This window comes from Pagrus major, chromosome 18, assembly GCF_040436345.1.
Source record: "Pagrus major chromosome 18, Pma_NU_1.0".
NCBI lineage: Eukaryota > Metazoa > Chordata > Actinopteri > Spariformes > Sparidae > Pagrus > Pagrus major.
In genome coordinates, this window is record NC_133232.1 from 29346317 (window position 1) to 29365686 (window position 19370).

At 44.8% G+C, this 19370-nt stretch overlaps 1 protein-coding gene across 4 annotated transcripts in view; it reads right to left on the minus strand.

Annotated features, from left to right (window-relative positions):
• dlg3 (discs, large homolog 3 (Drosophila)) overlaps window positions 1–19370 on the minus strand; it is an 87890-nt gene that overhangs the window by 3836 nt on the left and 64684 nt on the right. For 2 of the 4 annotated variants that reach the window (XM_073487724.1, XM_073487725.1), the window contains 12 exons: window positions 14469–14625; window positions 13614–13716; window positions 6787–6901; window positions 3725–3901; window positions 3546–3621; window positions 2854–2953; window positions 1280–1321; window positions 1033–1083; window positions 840–941; window positions 579–751; window positions 227–336; window positions 43–134 (listed from right to left, as the gene is read on the minus strand). In XM_073487724.1, the coding sequence (XP_073343825.1) occupies window positions 43–134; window positions 227–336; window positions 579–751; window positions 840–941; window positions 1033–1083; window positions 1280–1321; window positions 2854–2953; window positions 3546–3621; window positions 3725–3901; window positions 6787–6901; window positions 13614–13716; window positions 14469–14625 (1298 nt within the window). Of the gene's footprint in view, window positions 1–42; window positions 135–226; window positions 337–578; window positions 752–839; window positions 942–1032; window positions 1084–1279; window positions 1322–2853; window positions 2954–3545; window positions 3622–3724; window positions 3902–6786; window positions 6902–11965; window positions 12400–13613; window positions 13717–14468; window positions 14626–19370 lie in introns of those variants that run through there. The other 2 variants (XM_073487727.1, XM_073487726.1) reach the window with 2 other exon arrangements.

Sequence of the window (19370 nt, forward strand, 5' to 3'; positions counted from 1 at the left end):
GATTAATCACTAATCCAAAAGAATAAGGGAAAAGAGACCAACCTGTGAAATACTCTCCAAAGTCCTGCTCCAGCTTAACTGCCTTGTCAAAGACTTTATTGGCCTGCTCGTACGTCTGCCTCTTATTCATTTCCCTGAAAAACACAAGTAGATGGTTAGTATCACAGACACACTTACAGTAACTATTAATGTAACTACTGTATGTACACAAAAGGCTCAAACTCACATTAGGGCTTCAATGGATTTTGGTTTAATAAAGATGGCAATCGGATAAAGTTGTGCTTGCTGCAGTCGTTTTATGGCGTTCCCAGACACATCCAGAATGCAGTGTTTTCCCTGTAGGCAGGTAGAGATAGGTTCCCTTAAACTCAAAGACTTTAGACACACAAGCAGGCCACATATTCATGAAGGACTGACTGTGGTTTTTGTAAGGCTGCAAAAATATCTACCGCAAATTTACAATTTTTGGAAATGTCTGCTTTCCTATTTCCGAAAATGCTTGTGGGTACAACCCAAATACACCAAACCCCATCTGGTAACCCAATCTTTCAGTAAGCAACATAAATCTCGGTGCATACCCTCTCAGCCACAGTTCTGACGGACAAAATGCTTGTCCCATAGAGGTTCTCGTTGAATTGTCCTGCCTCGATGAATTTATTATCCTGAATGTCTTTCTCCATCTGCTCTCGCGAGCCCACAAAGTGGTAATCCTGGCCGTCCATCTCATTCTCTCGCCTTGGACGAGTCGTATCTGCGGAGGGGGAACGGAACAAGTTTATTTTTGACTCTGCTGTCATGTGTAGTGTACTGTCTAAATCTGGTTGTTGTCGTGAACTCACGGGGTACGCAGGAGCCAAACTTGTGGGGAAACTCAGAGATGAGGTCATCATTTACTCTGTCCTTCATTGGACCCAATATGATCACAGGCCTTGTGTAGTGGACTGCATTGGAGATGAACAAGGCAGGTGAGGATACATGTAGAAATATACGATGCATAGTTTGACTTGTGTTTTATGTAAGTGCTTCACTCACTTTCCTGTCGAATGACTGGCTCATAGGAGAGAATCGTGTCCTCCTGTCCCTCTGTAATTACACAAAAATCAACATCGGTTATTTGACATCTCTATTAAAGTAATACAATAAAATAATGTGGGCTGATGGAATATTAATCTACAGATGTCATTTCACAAGTTAATTTTAAAGACATCTATCATCTTATTCATCTATGTGGGCAGTGTAAAACCAACCAGAAAGACCACGAAAAATTAAGGTGACTCACTCGAACTGCTTTCACTGTCACTTGTGTTGGATGTCAGGCATTCTGTGAAAGCAGAGAGAGAGCGAGTTGCAGATAATCTCAAAAACAGTAAAGCCACAGTTAGATTCAAATAAATTATTATGGGTGAAAATGATTTCCACCTTCATAAACAGTAAAAAGTAGGGGAAAAAAAGAGCATCCTGTTTCTAGACATCTAGGCCATTAAAAAAAGGGGGGGGAGGTAAAGAAAGCAGAAGTCTTGTCTGGTGCGGCAGCCGTGCTCTCACAATATTAGGGAAGTGGTTTTAGGTGCAAGCAATAGGAAATTAAGTGTTTCCTGTGACAATATCCCAAATGACCCGCAATTCCCTCACCAATGTTTCCTATTGCTAGATCTGTGCCTGTGGCAGCGGATCTCATATCAGGGAAAAGACAAAGAAAACATACAGGCGTTACACCGTCCGCAGGAGGGAGGCAGGAGCTGGCTGACTCAGGGGAACGGGAGGGAAAAAGTGTTTCCAACCAGGCCTGCTCTGGTGACAGATATATTCCAGCTCTGTGTGACCTTATCTGACAAAACCCTGCTAAACATTTATTGTAAAGACCCCATAGGACATTCAGAATAAGTGTAGCGCTTACTCACCCTCCCTTGGGAATGCATATTTTATATGTACTGTGAATCTGAATAGGCATGCGTGTGGCTGTGTGTGTGTGTGTGTGTGTTACGTGAGCATGCACATAGGTCTGTGTGTGTATATGTCACTCTAAATGTGTGTGGTTTTAGCATTCCCAGCTGGGTCTGCAGTGACAAAGCATTTTTTTTTTTTTTTCTCAGAGCTCAGGGGACAGCTGCTTGACACAGTACAACCACACACTTACTCAAACTCTTTGATCCATAAAAGTCATCGCTTAACCCTGGGAAGTCCTAGGTGTCCCGACAGGTGAGAGCAGAAACCAAGAGAAGAGAGCAGACAGGAAGAAGAAGAGGTTAGTGAGAGTTTGGGGCAGAGAGGGTGAGGAGTGCTGTGTGGTGCTCGCCAGGCCCGCTGACACATGGCGCTGTGCTGTACTCATTAAGCCTGAGCCCCACTTTGTTCATAGTAAGCCACGGCCTTTCAATTACACAAGCCCAATCCCATTAAAATGGGATTTTGACCTGTTAAGTGTTAAAGCTTCAGTCCAGTTAATGAGATTCTTCTTGTTGTGGGTCAGTGACTGACTGGAGGATTGATCAGGACTTATACAAGGAGTAACATCACAGTGTTAGACGGCCTGTGTGTTAATGCAGTCAAGAACGTGCACACACCGAGCGCATACACACAGCTGGCAGCACACACAGCTGGACACTCCTCTGGAGCCCACAGACAGATGCACAGACACACCAGAGAGAACCCCACGTCTCCAGCCTGATGCCGGCTCTGCGTGTGGGGCATCTCTCTGGGACAGTGAGAAAGGGATGCGAGTGGTGCCATCACACACACCATCCCTGGAGGTGAGCGGAAAGATGAAAGTTGAGAGACAGAACTGAAGCATGAAGGGGAAAGGAGGAGAAAAAACAACACCCCACCCCCATCGATCACACAGCTGGTACTCACGTTCAGACTCCACCAACTCCTGCACAATATTCTCCTTGCTCTTGTAAAACGGGAACTTGCGTGAGAGGTTGAAGCTTTTTTTGCGCTTTACTTTGACTGGCTGCTTGTCGATGTGTGGGTGAGAATAGAGGGGGGGGAAGGGGGGGGGGAGGCAATGAGAGGGTGAAAACAAAAACAGAATGGGTTTCAATGAGGGTACTCGACGCCCATGCAAAAAAACAAATGAAATGTAAACAAACAATACACATCAAATAATGAAAATGAGAAGCAGGTAATGGGTGGAAATGAATGGAATATCAATGTGAAGCAAACAGGCTTCTGTTTACCATCTTAAACATTTTCATTCAATTGAATCTGCTCGCATTACAGATGATACAGACACAACATTACAGCTGATTTATACGTCTGCAAATTACATCTAACAGATCAGCCTCTGACAAACGTGCAGACATTTTCTTAATATCACTGAGTGCACGAGCTGTGGAGGTTACAGAGACCTCTCATCTCCTCAGAGCTTCTGTGTAATCTATACAGTAATACGAGTGCTTTTTGTGCTTGCTTCAGTGAGCAGGTGCTGGTCTCTTTCCCACACTCAGGGGGGGAAGTAGGCCATCTCCCTGGGAGCCCAGCAGCAGCTCTGAAGACAGCCTCTCTGGCACCAGCGCAGGGAGCAGCTGGCCCTCTACACTTACCCTGTTAGACTCAATCATGCCTGTCCTGGCGTGGAACTTGACTGTTTTTAACCTGGCCCGCTCCTTCTTCTCCACTCTGGAGGAAAAAAAAGGGAAAAAAGTTTAGGCTGGGCATGAATGGTAGGAGTCACATTAGCTTCGTCTGGCATTAGTGCGCCGCAAATGAAGAGTGAGTGTACCTTTTCTTGCTTGGAATGACCCCAATCTGCTCGCTCTCTCCATGTGGCGTGACGAGCCTCGCCTGCCACCACTCATCGTCAGAAGCATTTATGACATGGAGGATGTCCCCGTAAGAGAAGCTCAGGCCTTGGCTGGGCAGGCAGCTGTCCCTCGTTCGATCGTAGTCAAACAAAGCTCTAAAAAAAACACAAAGGCTTTGGTTACTCTCATTCCTTCCTCTTATCTTTATTTGTGAGCAGAGGTTCCACATGAGGGTTGGGGACCAAGGGCATCTTGTCATCACAGGGACAACAGAAAATATGTTGGGACGAACAGAGATCTTCTTTCGTACACCTCTAGGACAAAATGGATTTTATTTTGTATGTATAACTAACTGTCTCTTAGCAAATGACAAACTGAACCGAGTGTGTCTTCTCATGCTGTTACTATAGTTACAATCACCTACTGGCGAGAGGCCGATGAAAAATATGAGGCGTTAAAACCCAAAAGGATACAGTAAACTCATAATCGACAGGGGACGCATCCTATTTTTTCACTGACAATACGACACTGTAAAACAACAAATACACGGTGAAATCACCAGGAAGAGAGCTAGTTAGCTGTTATCAGCCGGTGGGCAGCAAAGTTCTACGACGTGTTCGGGCCCAGACACACCGAACCAACGTCAAAGAAGCGGCGGTGAGAGCCAACTGTTGCGTCGTCTTGTCACCCGTGTCTTGGCCAAAAAGCTGCACTTGAACACACCTCAAATGACTACAACCAACAGCCAACTAGCTTGTATGTTCCACAGAAAATAGAAAATAACTCTCCATACTCTATCTATCTATCTATCTATCTATCTATCTATCTATCTATCTATCTATCTATCTATCAAATCAAGAATAGGTTTGATAAAAGGTTGCAAGTGTCACTCGTGAAGAGGCAGAGGTGAAAAACAAGAAGAGACTGCGGTTAAAGGGGGAAACCATTGATGTTACATGTTTCCCTTTCTTTCTTTCTGCTGCCAAAAAGCCACTGACAAGGCACGACTAATAATGGTGCAGGAAAAACTGCAAAAATTAAGGCCACGACACTTACTGAAGGCCCGACACTGGCCAACAGCCAACTGCCCTTGGGCTACTATAGCTAATGGAGCTAACAGAGCTAACGCTCGACACATAGCAACACTGGGAGTTTCTGTTCAGAAAGAACATAAAGCCTTAAACAGTTAACAGTAAATGAATGTACTGAAGTATTTCAGCTTCAGCATCTTCAGTACTCTGTTTTTATCATCTACAGTTGTTAGTTCAAAGTATTAGCATTCAAAGTAAAGACACAAGATATTTTTTTACATTCATTTCGGGATGGTGGTGAATAAAGTTAGTCTGAAGACTTATTCCAGATGCACCAAGATCAAATTACTCTGTGTCTGCACTTGGCACAAAATGGCAGCTATGAATGTCCTGCATTACACTGTTGGTCTTTGTTACTGCTTTCTTTTACTCAACATTGCTCGCATGAGGACTCTGACTGTTATTAACAAAATGTAAAAATGTGGACATTAAGATGACAATGTAAAATTTAGTGACATGTCTTTTGGCGTTCAAGTGTTGTACTGAAACAGCAAGTGTCCATGTACCCTTACAAACAGAAGGTCACATTTCCCCAACAACATGTATATCAAAGCATGCCAGGCATTCATACATTTCCACTTGACATTTCTAACTGTTGTTGCCACATAGTTTCTACTGCAAACACACATTGTCTGAGCGCATCACTATCTTGTCAGACAGGTAAACCCACAGCCATTTGTAAAAAGGTATTAAGACCTGCTTTACTGGTTTAAACAACGTTTGACCTACAGGCCTATATCTACAGGACAAACACCACGGTCCAGTGGACAGACACGTTGAAATAAAAAGTGTATTTCCTCCTCTGGTTAAAGATTTTTGCTGAAGTGTTCCTGACAACTGAAACTGCAGCTTACACTGCATTAAGTAAACAGTCATGCTGAAACTGTCCTGATGCAATCCAGTGGAAGCTTATCTCAAAGTGTAGGGAAACAAGTGCACTTTAAACACACGGTAGTTTGACGCGTGATAGTCAAAATTCCAAGCTTTACCCAGTTATGGCATCTTAACATAATTACAGAGTGTTTCAAAGCGAGTGTGAGCACATGACACTTTTTTTGGTGTTTTTTTTTTGAGAACACCTTACAGGCTTAACGCCTCCACATTCTTCAGGCTGGGCTGGGAGGACATGGCGGCTCCTGCATCAGCCGGCTAACTAGACAGCCTTTCCAACATAACTGTGGGCTTAGTCACCCGCACAGGAGCAGGCTGGGCTCTACATGCCTCATAGGAGTTGGTCTATAAGAGAGGCATGACTCAGACTGGTTAACACTCCCGTTCTATAGCGGGCGTCCAATGAGATAACACCTATATACTTTTGATATATCCGAGTGAGGTCCATTGCTGCTGAACTTAAGCTAAATCAATCTAGTAATGTAGCTATTAGGCTTAGGTTAAGTGAGGCGCATTAGTGCTTCAGCAGAAAATATTGTGAAGCACTTGGACTATTGAGTTACATCACTACCTTTCACCTTCACCCCTGAGAGCCCTTTGCGACTCGCTGCATTTGCGTGAGCAGAAGGATGCCACCTGTTTTAATTCCTAAATGAGCCTCCATCCAGTTTGGCAACCAGCCCGACGTGTCATAACACAGGTCGCTACAACAAGCGTCACTGTCAATCTACCGTACACAAAGTGGACTCAATGTCATACAAAACGACGCCAGGGAGATGCCTGTCCATCCGCTTTTTGGATCAGCTCAATGCCCCAAATTAAATGCTTCCCTACCTATAGCTCAGCTTGAAAGGTTTATCATATGATCTATGTGATATATGTCATGCTGCTGCCCTCTGACAGCGAGGCTGCTTCTGACAACATGTGCTCTTAGGCTTTATCCCCCCTCACAGGCAGGTAGAGGTTTATTATGCAAGAGTGGTTATTTTGACAACAGATTTCAGTATTTGATGTTGTGAGTGCAAGCATGAGCGTGTGTGTGTGTGCTCCAGCTTTACCTGACGTAGAGGGAGCGTTTCTCACTGGTGCGCAAGGAGCCTGATCCTGAGCTCATGCTGCTGTTCATCATCTGCTCCCTCAGGTCGTGGATCTTGGACTCAAAGCGACTGTACTCTGCATTGGAAGAAACAAAAAAAAATGTGTCAACACAACCCCAAAAATAAACCCTTGAGTATATACAACCCCCTAAGGCTTCAAAGTCGACACAACCAAGGTTAAGGTGGTATTAAACATTTCGAATACAGAATGGACCCCGCAAATTTGTTGGGAGATCTGTGTCTCAGTTAGTGCTGCAGTGAGCCGGAGTGAATAGAGGAAAGGTTCAGCGAATCCTTAGGCTGATTAATGACCCCAGGAACAGATGGTTTATCACAGATCTGCCTTACACATCCAGTAATGTCTCATGTCAGGTAATTAATTATACAGATTAATTAAGTTCAACATGGGCTCTTTAGTGTGGTTAAAAAAAGGGAAGGCCTCCAACAATTTCCAATGCATGACCATTTGTCATAGGTGTGTAAATCCAGTCGCTGCTCAGGAGCCCAGGGATGATATATGAATCCACCTGGACCTCCTCATTAAGAATGCTCTCATTAGCCTGCTGTGCGCAGCGTGCTCTGTGCCCGGGCTGCTGGAACAAGCTAGGCCACAGCACCACACAGCACAAGGATAGATAAACAGACCGGCAGATGCAGCTAGAAAAACAAGAAGGCTAGGTCGCTCATGTGATCACACAAAGGAGACGCTGGGACCAAAAAACAACGGCACTGTGAGCAACCAATTTTGACAATTGTATGCTTTACACAGCTGATGAGATGACTGCAGAATTAATGTGTTAATGTTTCATGTCATTAGCAGTTTACAACTAGAGTCACATTGTTAATGGGATGTGATGATGTACACTATTGCTGTAATGACACAACATATCTACGTCTTTATCATAATTAGCCTATAAAAGAGCCAGCGCCAGAGAATATCATACACATTTATTCTACATCTCTCTTTTACTGCCATGCCCTTAGGGCTTCACTCCTACCTTACAGTTTAATCATCCATAGCTGGCAACACTTCCTATAATATCAACAGCAAGCGATCAAAGTCCAGATTCAGTCAAACAAGCCCACAAGTAGCCTTGAAAAAACACACACACCCATGCCTACAAAGACGATTTCGTCGAAGTTAGTCCGAGCTCCCAGGAAAAATCCTAGACAGGTGCAAAAACAAGCTTCAGGTCGCTGAACTCCAACCCTTTGCCGAAACCTACAGGGGATTCGAAACAAACACAGAAGCTGCCTCAGGCCTGGTGCCAGCTCTCCACCGTGGCCTCGGCTCAAAGGGTTAACAATACAAGAGTGACGCTGCAAGGTGAGGTAACCAGACACCGCCTGACTGCCTGTAACCAAGAGCAACATCCTAGCACTCCTGGAGCAGGGGCAGCACATGCGGAAACAACCATTCAGACTCGTCCACTTGGCTCTCAGGCACAGGAGACACAGGGGAATGGCAGCTAGAGAGAGGAGGGGTTGAGGGACAAGACAAAGAGCAGCTAAATAGACATAGCAGTCTTGATGCCCTGAGTCACAATACCACCAACCTGAAAGGCTGGCTGAGAGCGGTGCCGGTGAGATAGTAGCACAGGTGGTAGAGCTACATGCTCTGCCTGTTCACATTTCTAACTTTAAAATGATTCATCGAAACACTGGACATTCAAGAGGAGCAGGAAGAGGACCTGAACTACAACTGGCTTTAATACTCTGTGGGAAGTTGGGCTGGGAATCATACACTCAGCACTTATATATTTCTGCCACGCGTTGTTTACAATGATGACATAAAAGTGCTGGAAATTATGTGTGTATAGTAAATCCGAATATCTATGCAAGTATGAAAATTATCTCTCAATCTACATTTACTTCCTTCATATTGAAAGGGTTTCAGGTTCCAGTGATATTATAGTCAGATGACATGAGACAGTAAAGGAAGTACACACCTGTTAGAAAAGGAAGGATACAATACTTAAACAGCACACTGTGATCCTTTTCAGCTATATTACAACAGAGCCACATGAGAGGGACACATTATAGTGATACGGATGTTCGTTAACGTTTGTCCCACCTCAAATATCAATATCAAGCACCTGGGCCCAAATAAATGGAAACAAATCTTTCAATTTCGTTCACTGATTGCTGCTCACATTAATAATCAGGAATCGATTAATCATTAAAAGCCCCTAAAACAGGATGCCCTTTTTTCTGGGACCTTGGGTGCATGTCATATCCCATTGCTTTCTCTCTTCATTTCCTGTCATCTATATCTCCACACTTTGTTTTTGTGCTGTGTCAGCGCTGGAAAAAAAGGACCGGCTGAACCCATTATCATTTTGGTACGGGGGGAAAACACTCTGGCTTATATGCATTTCTTTGAACCGATCACAATTATCTTGGGCGCTGCAAAGCCCAGGATGCAGCGATGGTGCACTTGCAAAATTATAACACGCAGAAGAGGATATATATCTTATACCAAAAGCCTACTTCGTGTAAGTCTGACAGTCAGCTATCTAATAAAAAACAAGAGCTTCAAAAATGTTAAACTGTAAAACTTTTTACTTCATGGAAATTTTAAAGCTGACATGGTCTATTTTTGAACAAGAGTCCCGAGTAAATTGGGTATTTGACTCAGTAATGAAGTACCTGCAACTTATTTGAGTCATGATATAAAAATGACAAAATAAAAGGATAATGCAATCACTTAAATTTGCTGCGTCTGCCTGCTATTATTTCATAAATGGCCACAGATAACTGATGAGGTAAAACATGCAGCGAACTCAAATCTTAACCCATTCTTGTATCACCGATAAGGGCGAGAGCCTACAACAGCAAACGCTCATTACAATAAAAGAGAATAAGAGCCTACATCAAGAATCAAGAATTAGTCATACCTGCGATGTTGATTAATACATTCTTAAATGGTCCAGTTCTTTACAGTGACTCAGTCAAACATAAATCATTCATCAACACTAACAAGCACACCTTTTAAATGCTGGGAGTCCACAATTATTAAAACTCTGTCCCTTAAAGCACTTAATAGACAAGAGCTAGCCTATATTTTTAGGAGTGACCCACAGGAAGAAAAGACAGCTAATAGAAACTGGGACTATTCTGTATCTCACTCCCACTGCGTGTCCTCATTAGTTGTACAGCTTCTTTATTTTGGGGGACGGTCGCTTCTCTTTTGATCCAGTTATGCAACACAGAAGGCATGTACTTGTAATGTGAGAGTGTGTTATGTTCAAGCCAGTGAAGGCGCACACACACACACACACACACACACACACACACACACACACACACACACACACACACACACACACACACACACACACACACACCCTGCCCAATAATATACTGCATGAGGAACATAGACCCCTGGCTTTACTATTTCGACAAACGTCTGTAATGCACACTGGTGTGAGATTGGCGAGGGCGCACAGAGTTTAACATTTCCTCCACCGCCCTCCTCCCATTTCCTACATGCAAGATTTTGGTGTAATTACACTCCTTGATAGTGGGCAGCGTGTGGATATACACTCCTCACTTCCATTCCTTCGAGCTGAATGTAAGTGGTGATGTTCCAGTGAGCCACGAGAGTCAGGGGGGCCCCTCCTGCAGCAGCCAGTGTGCTCTGTTGTGGCTTCTTGAAGTCTTCAGCGCTGGCCCACCATCAGAGGCCTGCGGTCGCTCGGGTCCCAGCCTCTGCCCCTGAGAATACCCTCCAGGCAGTCTGCCCTGCATAAACTAGCATTCGGCCCTCCACTTCCTCCCACTTTCTGACTGTCCTTGTACAGCTCGCTGGGGGTTCCCTCCTGCTACAAAACTCACACGAACGACATGTCAAACACCGCTTCAGCATGCCAGCAGAATGACTGGCGATAGGTCACCAGAGGGGATGCAGGAAGTCAATCATTTGCCAGCACTCGACTCACGTCGTTTAGAGTAGTTAGGCATTGTGCACAAACTGATAACTGTCCTTCACTGGGTTACAAAGGGGGCACAGGCCTGAAAGCATGGTTTGGTATGGAAAACAAAGGTTCCCTTCAAATAACCACATTGTTATTCAAGATGCTGCCTGATTGGTCTGGCATGCGAGACAACATCAACTCACATGGGCCACAATGAGGCATTATAAATAAACATTTTGTAGCAGACGAAAAGCATATTGTCAGTTTTGATTTGGTTAGCCGCTCACTGATCCTGCGCCACTTCAACTTCAGTGACCTTGGAGAGTTACTGGACAGTTGAGGCTTGTGTTTTATTGAGAGAGAGAAATATGGGAATATGGAGTGAGAGCGTGCTACAACTTATGCCCCTTCACATTCCTGTCATAGTCCGACCTGAGAACTCAGCCTACATCTAAAGCTCACAATATCCTTCCCATTGTTGTTACAGCATTACTGTAGCGTGCTCGAGCAGAGACGTAAAGAACCGCTGAGACTCGGAGGAAAAATGCCACTGAGAAGCGGCCGTAAACACAAGGCCAATCTACAATTTGCCGTTACGAAGAAAGAACGGCACTGTTGGCCGGCCAAGAAATAAACTCTGCTTCAGTCAGCATGAAAATGGACTTGTGGTCGGAGAGTTGTACGTCCAAAGTCTGGTGTGGCAGTGACTTAATGTTAATGTAAAGAGGTGAGGTCACAGGTGAGGTCACTGCTTAAACAACCACCACCACCACCACGAAGCTGACACACACACCTGTCTGACCACACCTCTGTGTCCCCACCTTAAGGTTTGGGTTACATAAGCACAGCAAAGAAGAGCCTGAATGAATCCTGCTGCAAACATATTGCAACATACACCACTTAAATGTCCTCAAGACTTTAAATTGAGGAATTAAAAGCCACAATCCAAACAAATGCAGTTCCCAGGTAGAAGCAGCAGAAGTGTGTGCACTAACTACAGTAGGGGTGAGGCTATCACATGTCTGCCATGGTATCATTAATTTCAAAAAGGGAGCTATTTTAACCTTTAAAGCCACTTGGACGAGGTTAATTCTTGTTTTTCGGCGTCAACTTAAGCCCTTACTGTACCACCGGGGTGAAGCTACAGGTCACAGCTAGGAAGAGCAACAACCTCACGTCAGCTCAGTCGAGATAAACCTGTTCTGCCATCGAGACTCACGCACTTCGTTCCTGTTTCGCCGGTCAAGTCTTTTTTTCCACGATGTCCCGTCCTCGTCTCACCTCAAATCTTAAACGACACCGTGGGGGTTGTTATTACTTCGCCGTCGCTGCCGGTAGTTTCTTCATCCAGCCATTAGGGACTTCATGCGGCTTCTGCTCGGCTGCTGCTCCCGTTGTAGTCGAGCCCATCCCCCATCCGACACAGGCTGGTAGACAGACACAAGTTGGTCGCTTCTTTTCTTTTCTCCACCTTCAGTTTTTCAAACTTCCTTCAAACTTCCAGGCCGTCGTCAACTAAAGTGCGGCTCGACACTGTTTCGCCTCAGTGTCCTCTTTCCATCGCTGTCCGGGGGGGGGGAAGGTTTTGAGTCCACGACCAGCGGCTCGCTCGCTCACAGGAGCTCGGGAGTTTTGAACAGGGAGGGAAGGACAACAGCGGCTGGTTTGCCCGCCTCGCACTGCTCGACTCAAGAGCCGCCCCTGAACCTGAATACGTCCTGACGCCAGCCCTCCAGGAGCGCTGCCCTCATTTACAGACGCTGTGGTTTCTTTTTTCTTTTTCTTCTTATCACGCAGGTACATCTGACGTTTCACCACAGCGTTAAAGGGCCATTACAGTCATTTAGTACAGGACTTTATTAAAGTTAGAAACGTGGACTACCAATCTATTTATGTTTGACGATGCTGCCATGTTATTGTTTGTTTTTTTGTTTACATTTGACATTTTTCTTTTTTTTTTCTTGTATATGACAAAAAACATATAAAACTATGATTGCTTTGTGAGAGGCGTGTAATCTATCCAATGTGCACTTGGCAATAAGAAGGATATTAAAAAAACAAAACAAAGAAACATGGACTACAGCAAAGCAAAGCAAAGATATCCAGACTTTTTTAATGGTCTAGTGTGCTCCATGAACACAAGAGCATACATTTCCCATGATGCAACGTGACAGCGCCTTTACATCTGTGTACCCAATATCAGGCACAACAAAGGCAAAAACAGTTGTTTTGTCCCATCTGTGCTAAACCAATGTTCAGTGTTCAATGCTCTCGTCCAACTTGAGGCAAGAAAGTGAATATTTTCACCCAAAAATTTGGAACTTTTCCTTTAAACTTGATGCTTTTGTTTGAAATGCAGGTTTTCTGCAATAAATGTATAGTCCTGAGATAACCCTGTTTTTAGAAAACTACCTCCAGAGCCACAGAGGACATCGGCGACGTGTAAAGTAAACCTCGAATATGCCTCAAGAATAGACTGGATACAAAACCTGGCAAAGCAGTTGACTGCATGTTCTTAAAACCCCAGGTTTAACATGTGTCGTTTGGTTTTGGTAATTTGATTAGTTGTAAATTCGATAGGGAATTTGCATCAGTAAAGCACAATGTCAATGAAGATGGATCCCGCATTATTGGCTAAATTTGTGACCATGTCTTGTAGACTGAACCTGTGTGAATGAACCTGTGTCATAAAGGCATATAAGGCCCTATCAGATTAGCTGAATAGCAACGAAATCAATAGCTAACAGGCCAGATTGGCTCAAGAACACTTTTTTTCTTTCCAATACAGCCCAGCAAACCACTGCATTCAAGACCTATTTAGGCCCAGTATCATGGAGCATTCATGTGTGATACGAGACAGTGTGGCCTCACCTTCAGGCCTGTACTGAGCTATGATGGTGACAGTCTGTCCAGCCCTCTTCAGTGCTGCAGCCGCCTGCTCGTGTGTGGCATTCCTTAGATTCACACCATTCACCTGCAACAAATGAGGCAGACATATCATCTACCATCAGCAAGAAAAGATAGATAAGATCCTAAAGGTGTGCTGCTTGTCTAATTATGGAGATGTGTAGAGGAAACAAGTCTAACTGGATGGAGCCAAGGTTATTCTCAAGTTGGCTTATGTCATATTGACCTTCCAGAGATAAGATCTGTACTCGTCGTGTAAAGACCTAACAATAAATACAACCAGATTACAAGTATGAGTGAAAATTACTTTTACTGAAAGAAACAATCGCTGATTCTGAATAGCTTTCCTCAAAAAGTAGGAACTGTTTCACACTCATGTTGCAGTAAAGACATTTACTCTACCCGAGACTGAGTAACTTATTTTTTTCAAATAATGCCTAGCAATGTATTTTCAGTGAAAAAATGCATTGATATATATAAAAAGGCAGATATTAAAAGTAACACAAGGTTCTGCAAAGGCTAAGAGTTACGCAATACAAGTGAAAGGATTTAATATTTACTATATTGTAATTTATTGAATAGTTTATGGATTTAAAACTTTCTCTTGTCTGGCAGAGCACAACTAAACTCCCAGGGAGTTGCTCAAGGGCATTTCAGCGAGGCAGATGTCAGCTGGCTTTCTAAACACTAGACAACATTAATTCCATCATCATTTCCTGACAACAGGAGTCGGCTGATAATTTCTGACAACCGCCTCAGACTTGTTGTCAGACAGTTGTCGATGTGGGCAAACAGAGATCTTGAGGTTGAGATACTGACCGAGAGAATCCGGTCGCCCCTCCTCAGCTCGCCGCTCAGGTCAGCCGGCCCTCCTGCCAGGATGAAGGAGACGAAGATGCCTTCTCCATCTTCCCCGCCGACGATGTTGAAGCCCAGGCCTGTGGAGCCCTTGTGCAGCAACACCTTCCTTGGCTCCCTGCCAAACAGAGTGACAGCGTCAGGGTGAAGGGCAGGACAGAGAGTAAAGAAGAGGTGGGCAGAGAGAGAGATATGGCCAAAACGGAAATAGAAAGAGCATAAGCAGAGGGGTAAACAGAGGCTGTGTCAGACAACAGCCATCTTCTACTGGTTAACATTGTCAGTTGAGGCAGCTGCAAGCAGTTAGCCTGTAGATATTTTAAAGCGAGCAATTAAAAAAAACAAAACATTAAAACGATTTGACTACAGGACCACTCACAAGTAGAAAACAATCATTAAACATGTATTAATCGTGTAATCGTGTACTAATCATACTGCTAATAAAGATAATTTATATTACACTCATAACATTGTAAACAGTCCTGCAAGAGATACAGCAAATGCAATAAAACAAGCAGCAACACGATTGGATCCTAAAGCCTATCATCTACTGCCTATAGAGCGCTCTGCTTTGCGTACACGTGTACACATTTAAGCACCCACTCATATTAATGTACGCAGACACAATGAGCCACCTCCTGCTCGACAGACCCGCCGAATCTCTGCTTTAGCTTTAGCCACTATGACTCATCCTCCAGCAGGCTACCCAGACTGCCTCAGTTTTAAGATGCTAGTGAGGCCAAACCGCTGCTATGGTCCAGCAAAAGCCCTCTGAGAACACACTTCACACGAGTACAAACACACACACATCCTACGGAGCCCAACGTTTTTGTCTCAAACACTCAAACACACGCTCGCATACTTTACATACAAATGCACACATAAACATATGTCAGCATAGGCACACACACTCACACAGTTTCCTCTCTTAACAGAAAACACTGCATGGTTCCCATTAGTGGTCTCCTCCTGCAGTACTCAGCCTGCGGTCTACAGGAACAATTCCTCCTCAATCCCTAATGGCTGCGCTCAAACTTGCTGTTAAGACCATTTTCCCTTCGATGGCAGACAAGGCAGCATTCCAGACTTTCAAAATCATACCCATGACTGCGCGGAAAAAGCGTTGATTACTCCACTATTGGGAATTAAGAGCATTGGAAAGTCCTACTTAATAACACAGAGAAACTTCAGAAATTTTAACCACCAGACTGTTAAACTGTATTCACTTGAAATGAACTGAACCGAGATGCAGACCACTAAATAAGTTAGATCAATTGCAACATAATGAGTCTGGGTCTGTAGTATGTTTACTACAATCATTAAATATGATTGTAATGATAAATCTCAAAACTCCACTATGTTTTGATTTTTCCCCTATCCTTTTAGATCTTTTGATATCCAGAGATGAAAAACTAAAATAAAAAAAAAGGCAAGAGGCAAACGTCTTTAAATGTGCTGAAACGACTAACTTTGTTTCAAACGAGTGAAGCTTAAAATAACCTCGCTTCCAATCTTGAGTTTTCAATCCCAGCTCGATGAGGCACACATCCCTCCATTACCTTAGCATCCAGAACCGGTGCTTGCTTCTGAAAGAGCATTTCCTAACAGGCAGGCTCTTCACCAGCGGCATGGAAGATGAGATGTTGACTGTGAACATGGTGGCTATGGCACATCGCTCAGCTCAGCGTTACCTCCTCGAGCCCTCTTCCTATCTGGCCTTCCACTGAGAGAGGGGCTACGGTTTTAGAAGCTCTTGTGCTCGAGGCCTTGTGTTTCCCTATCTCATCCTCGTGTGCCGTGATAGGAAGCAGCTCCTCTTTGGCCTGTCACAAACGCTCTCTCCCCATCATCACAAGCGAGGCAAGACTTGCACTTAACCCTGACAATCCCGTGGAAATCATCCTCGTTCTGCAAGAAGAGGCCAATACCAGCCCTCACTCACATCTGGAATATCATGGGGAGCATCTGGACTCGGCGGATGTTTCTAACTGAAGGTTAAGCAAGTTTGATCCTCTTTCACACTGTGCTGTCCCCTCGTCTCTGCTCTGATGCTGCTGCTTTGGTCCCCCCCCTCCCCTCCAATACAGCACACCAGCATTCCAGTCTGTCAGTCGGGCCCTCTGGAGACTAGGCAGACTGATTCCCAGTAGCTCCATTCTAATTTGTCAAGAGTGTAAACAAACTGAGGAGCTCATGAACTGACTTTCACGACTTTCATGCCTTTGATATGACGCCCCCGTAATCTGTGACCTGGAAGCAGGATTCCCTTACTGGAAAAAAATGTGCAGACTACTGTGGAATATTTGGACACAAAGGCCAGCGTCTTTTTATCATCCTAACAAGGAAGGAGCAGTATGCGCGTGTGTGTTTCCGCATGAAGTGTTTGTCCATAGGATTTGTGGATCGCCTGGCCATTTTCATGGAAAATGGGAGTGAATTCCTACAGCTGTAAATGCAGGGATCAAGTCCTCCCTCCCTATCACAAGACCTGCCTCCCCTGCCTCCCCTCCCTTCCCCCCATTGCCTTTTCATCCATGCCAGGAATGTAAACAGTCATAGAGCGGTAAAAAAAAAGCTTTCTCTCTGCCCAGCCGTTTCTCCTGCGACTCTTTTCTCTAATTCAGAACGCGACCCCCTCTTCACTCCCAACGCCATATTTCCCCTGTCTGCTTCAGTTTGTTGGCTGAGGCGGTCGCAGCTCAATCCTAAAGCTGTGAATGGATATGTGGGCTGTGGGGTTCAGCGGGTCATGCTGTCTTGGACTCAGCCCAGTAATTGGCTCTGCTTGGCTGATTAATGGTGGACACTGCAGATGGACGCCATTTTCCGCAGACAGACACTACCTCTTGCAGCACTTTATCTCTCCCTTTTCCCCCAAATGGATCACATCAGCTTACGTATAGAGGCATGTACTGATAACATTAAAATGCTGCTTTATCGCTGTCTTCCTCTTCACCCATAGATTTTCTGCCTCTGCTTCATGGCCTGCGATTTTCTTCTAATATGACATTAGGAAAAATGTTATTACTGCTAAGGCTGTGATGAATGATTAACACCTAAGTACTCAGATGGATCTGCTGTGGTTACTTATATTTTAAACTCGCTTTTGTTTTCGCAGCTTTTAAAAAAAACGCCAACCAAAGGTCAAATTCCTCATTCCATTCCTTGTCGTTGGTGACTGGATTCTTGCACTGGCCAGTCAAAGGTTTAATGTGCGTGCGTGTGAGAGACACACAAAGTTACTGATTAGCTCACCTGCCGCTGCAGTCCACAGGCATCTGTACACACAAGTTTTGTCTGAGCAAAGCAACCTGACTAGAAGCATTGTTGTGTGTATGTTACAACTGCAGCTGATAGGGCGGGCGGAGGGGACCTGCTCGTTTAGTGATAGTGCGCACTGCACACACGCATGTTTACAAAAAACATGCAGAGGGTTTTTATCTCTTATCGAGTCCAGTGTGGACAGAGACAAGGATGCAAGGGAGTTATGTACAGTACTGACAAATACGAAGGGGGTAATATCAGATGGGGAAGGGTGGGGGTGTTGGGGGACGTGTCTGTGATGACACCACTGAGGGGGATGTGCAGATGGGCAGAGGGACGATACAAGCTCTGACTCACCCCTCACAACCAGCCAGCTCCCCTTCTGTGGAAGCCTGTGCTTACTACAGCATCCATCCAAAATAACCCGTCGCGGTCGGAGCCAATGGGGAAGCTGCCGGGGCTGGATGGAGGTGTCTGCTATCTGCCTGTCAGTCTGATGGAGCCGGACGCTCATCTGCTGTGATTGGGAGTCAGGTCGACCGTGATGTCCTCCCCAGACAACAACGCTGTTTTCTGATTATACAGCAGACATGACACTCAGACCCACCGGGGGGCGAACAGGTGCAGGCGTGGTCGCAGTATGTAGGACATTCTCATTCGCTCCGCTGATTTACGAGTTGTCTGGTGTGCAGAATGTGTACCCACAGGTATGCTCCCTTCCGTGTCATAATTGCGCACTGCACTTAAAGCTTGTGTGTTGCCGTGCGTGCTCATACGTGTCAGCACATCATGAGGCCTCAGTGTACAGTACGTGTGCGTGATTGGTGCTGGCAGCATGGGTGACGAGAGGGCTAAGACCTGAGTGCGTGGCCTGGTTTTCCCAGTGTGCAGATGAATCATGACAGCTGCAGGACTGTCTGTTGCTACTGGTCTGCTTGCCTGTACTGGATCAGGCTCCTACTTACCATTACATTTATGGTAACAGCAATGCTCTGTGTTTATATTTACATACATAGAGCAGCAGGCATGCAGCAGAATGTTTGTGTTGGTCGGGTGGCTGCAGCCAGCGCCCCCTTCCTCCTGTACTGTCTTTCCATTTTAAAACCGCAACAAGGCTTTAGTTACAGCAGAATGGCGAGACCAGAATCTCTCTTTCCCTCTCTCACACACTCTCACACTCACTGGAAAACACATATTTGCAGTGCATGGTAGACGATATAAGCTACACTCAACACAAACACATTACAGAGAAGCAATGGTTCACACACACAGACATCAGGGCATTCATCCATGAAGTGATGCAGGATGGACAAGACTGTGGATAAAATGTAATAACAAAGCGAAACAAAAAAAGAAGGACGCCTTTTGCACACTTGGTAAAGCCAAACAATGAAAAAAAAACGACATCGCTGTGAATATCATGTATATTATTATCTTCAGCAGTAACCACCAGTGAAAGTAGCTCTGGCCCGAGATAGAGGCTTAGTTTTATCGATGCCTCCTGACAGATGGAATTGAGCAGCTTGTGGGAGCGTGAAGCCCTTTCGGCTGCTCTCCTGTGGAGATGTGTTTGTGAAGAGCAGGTACGACTCCATTTTA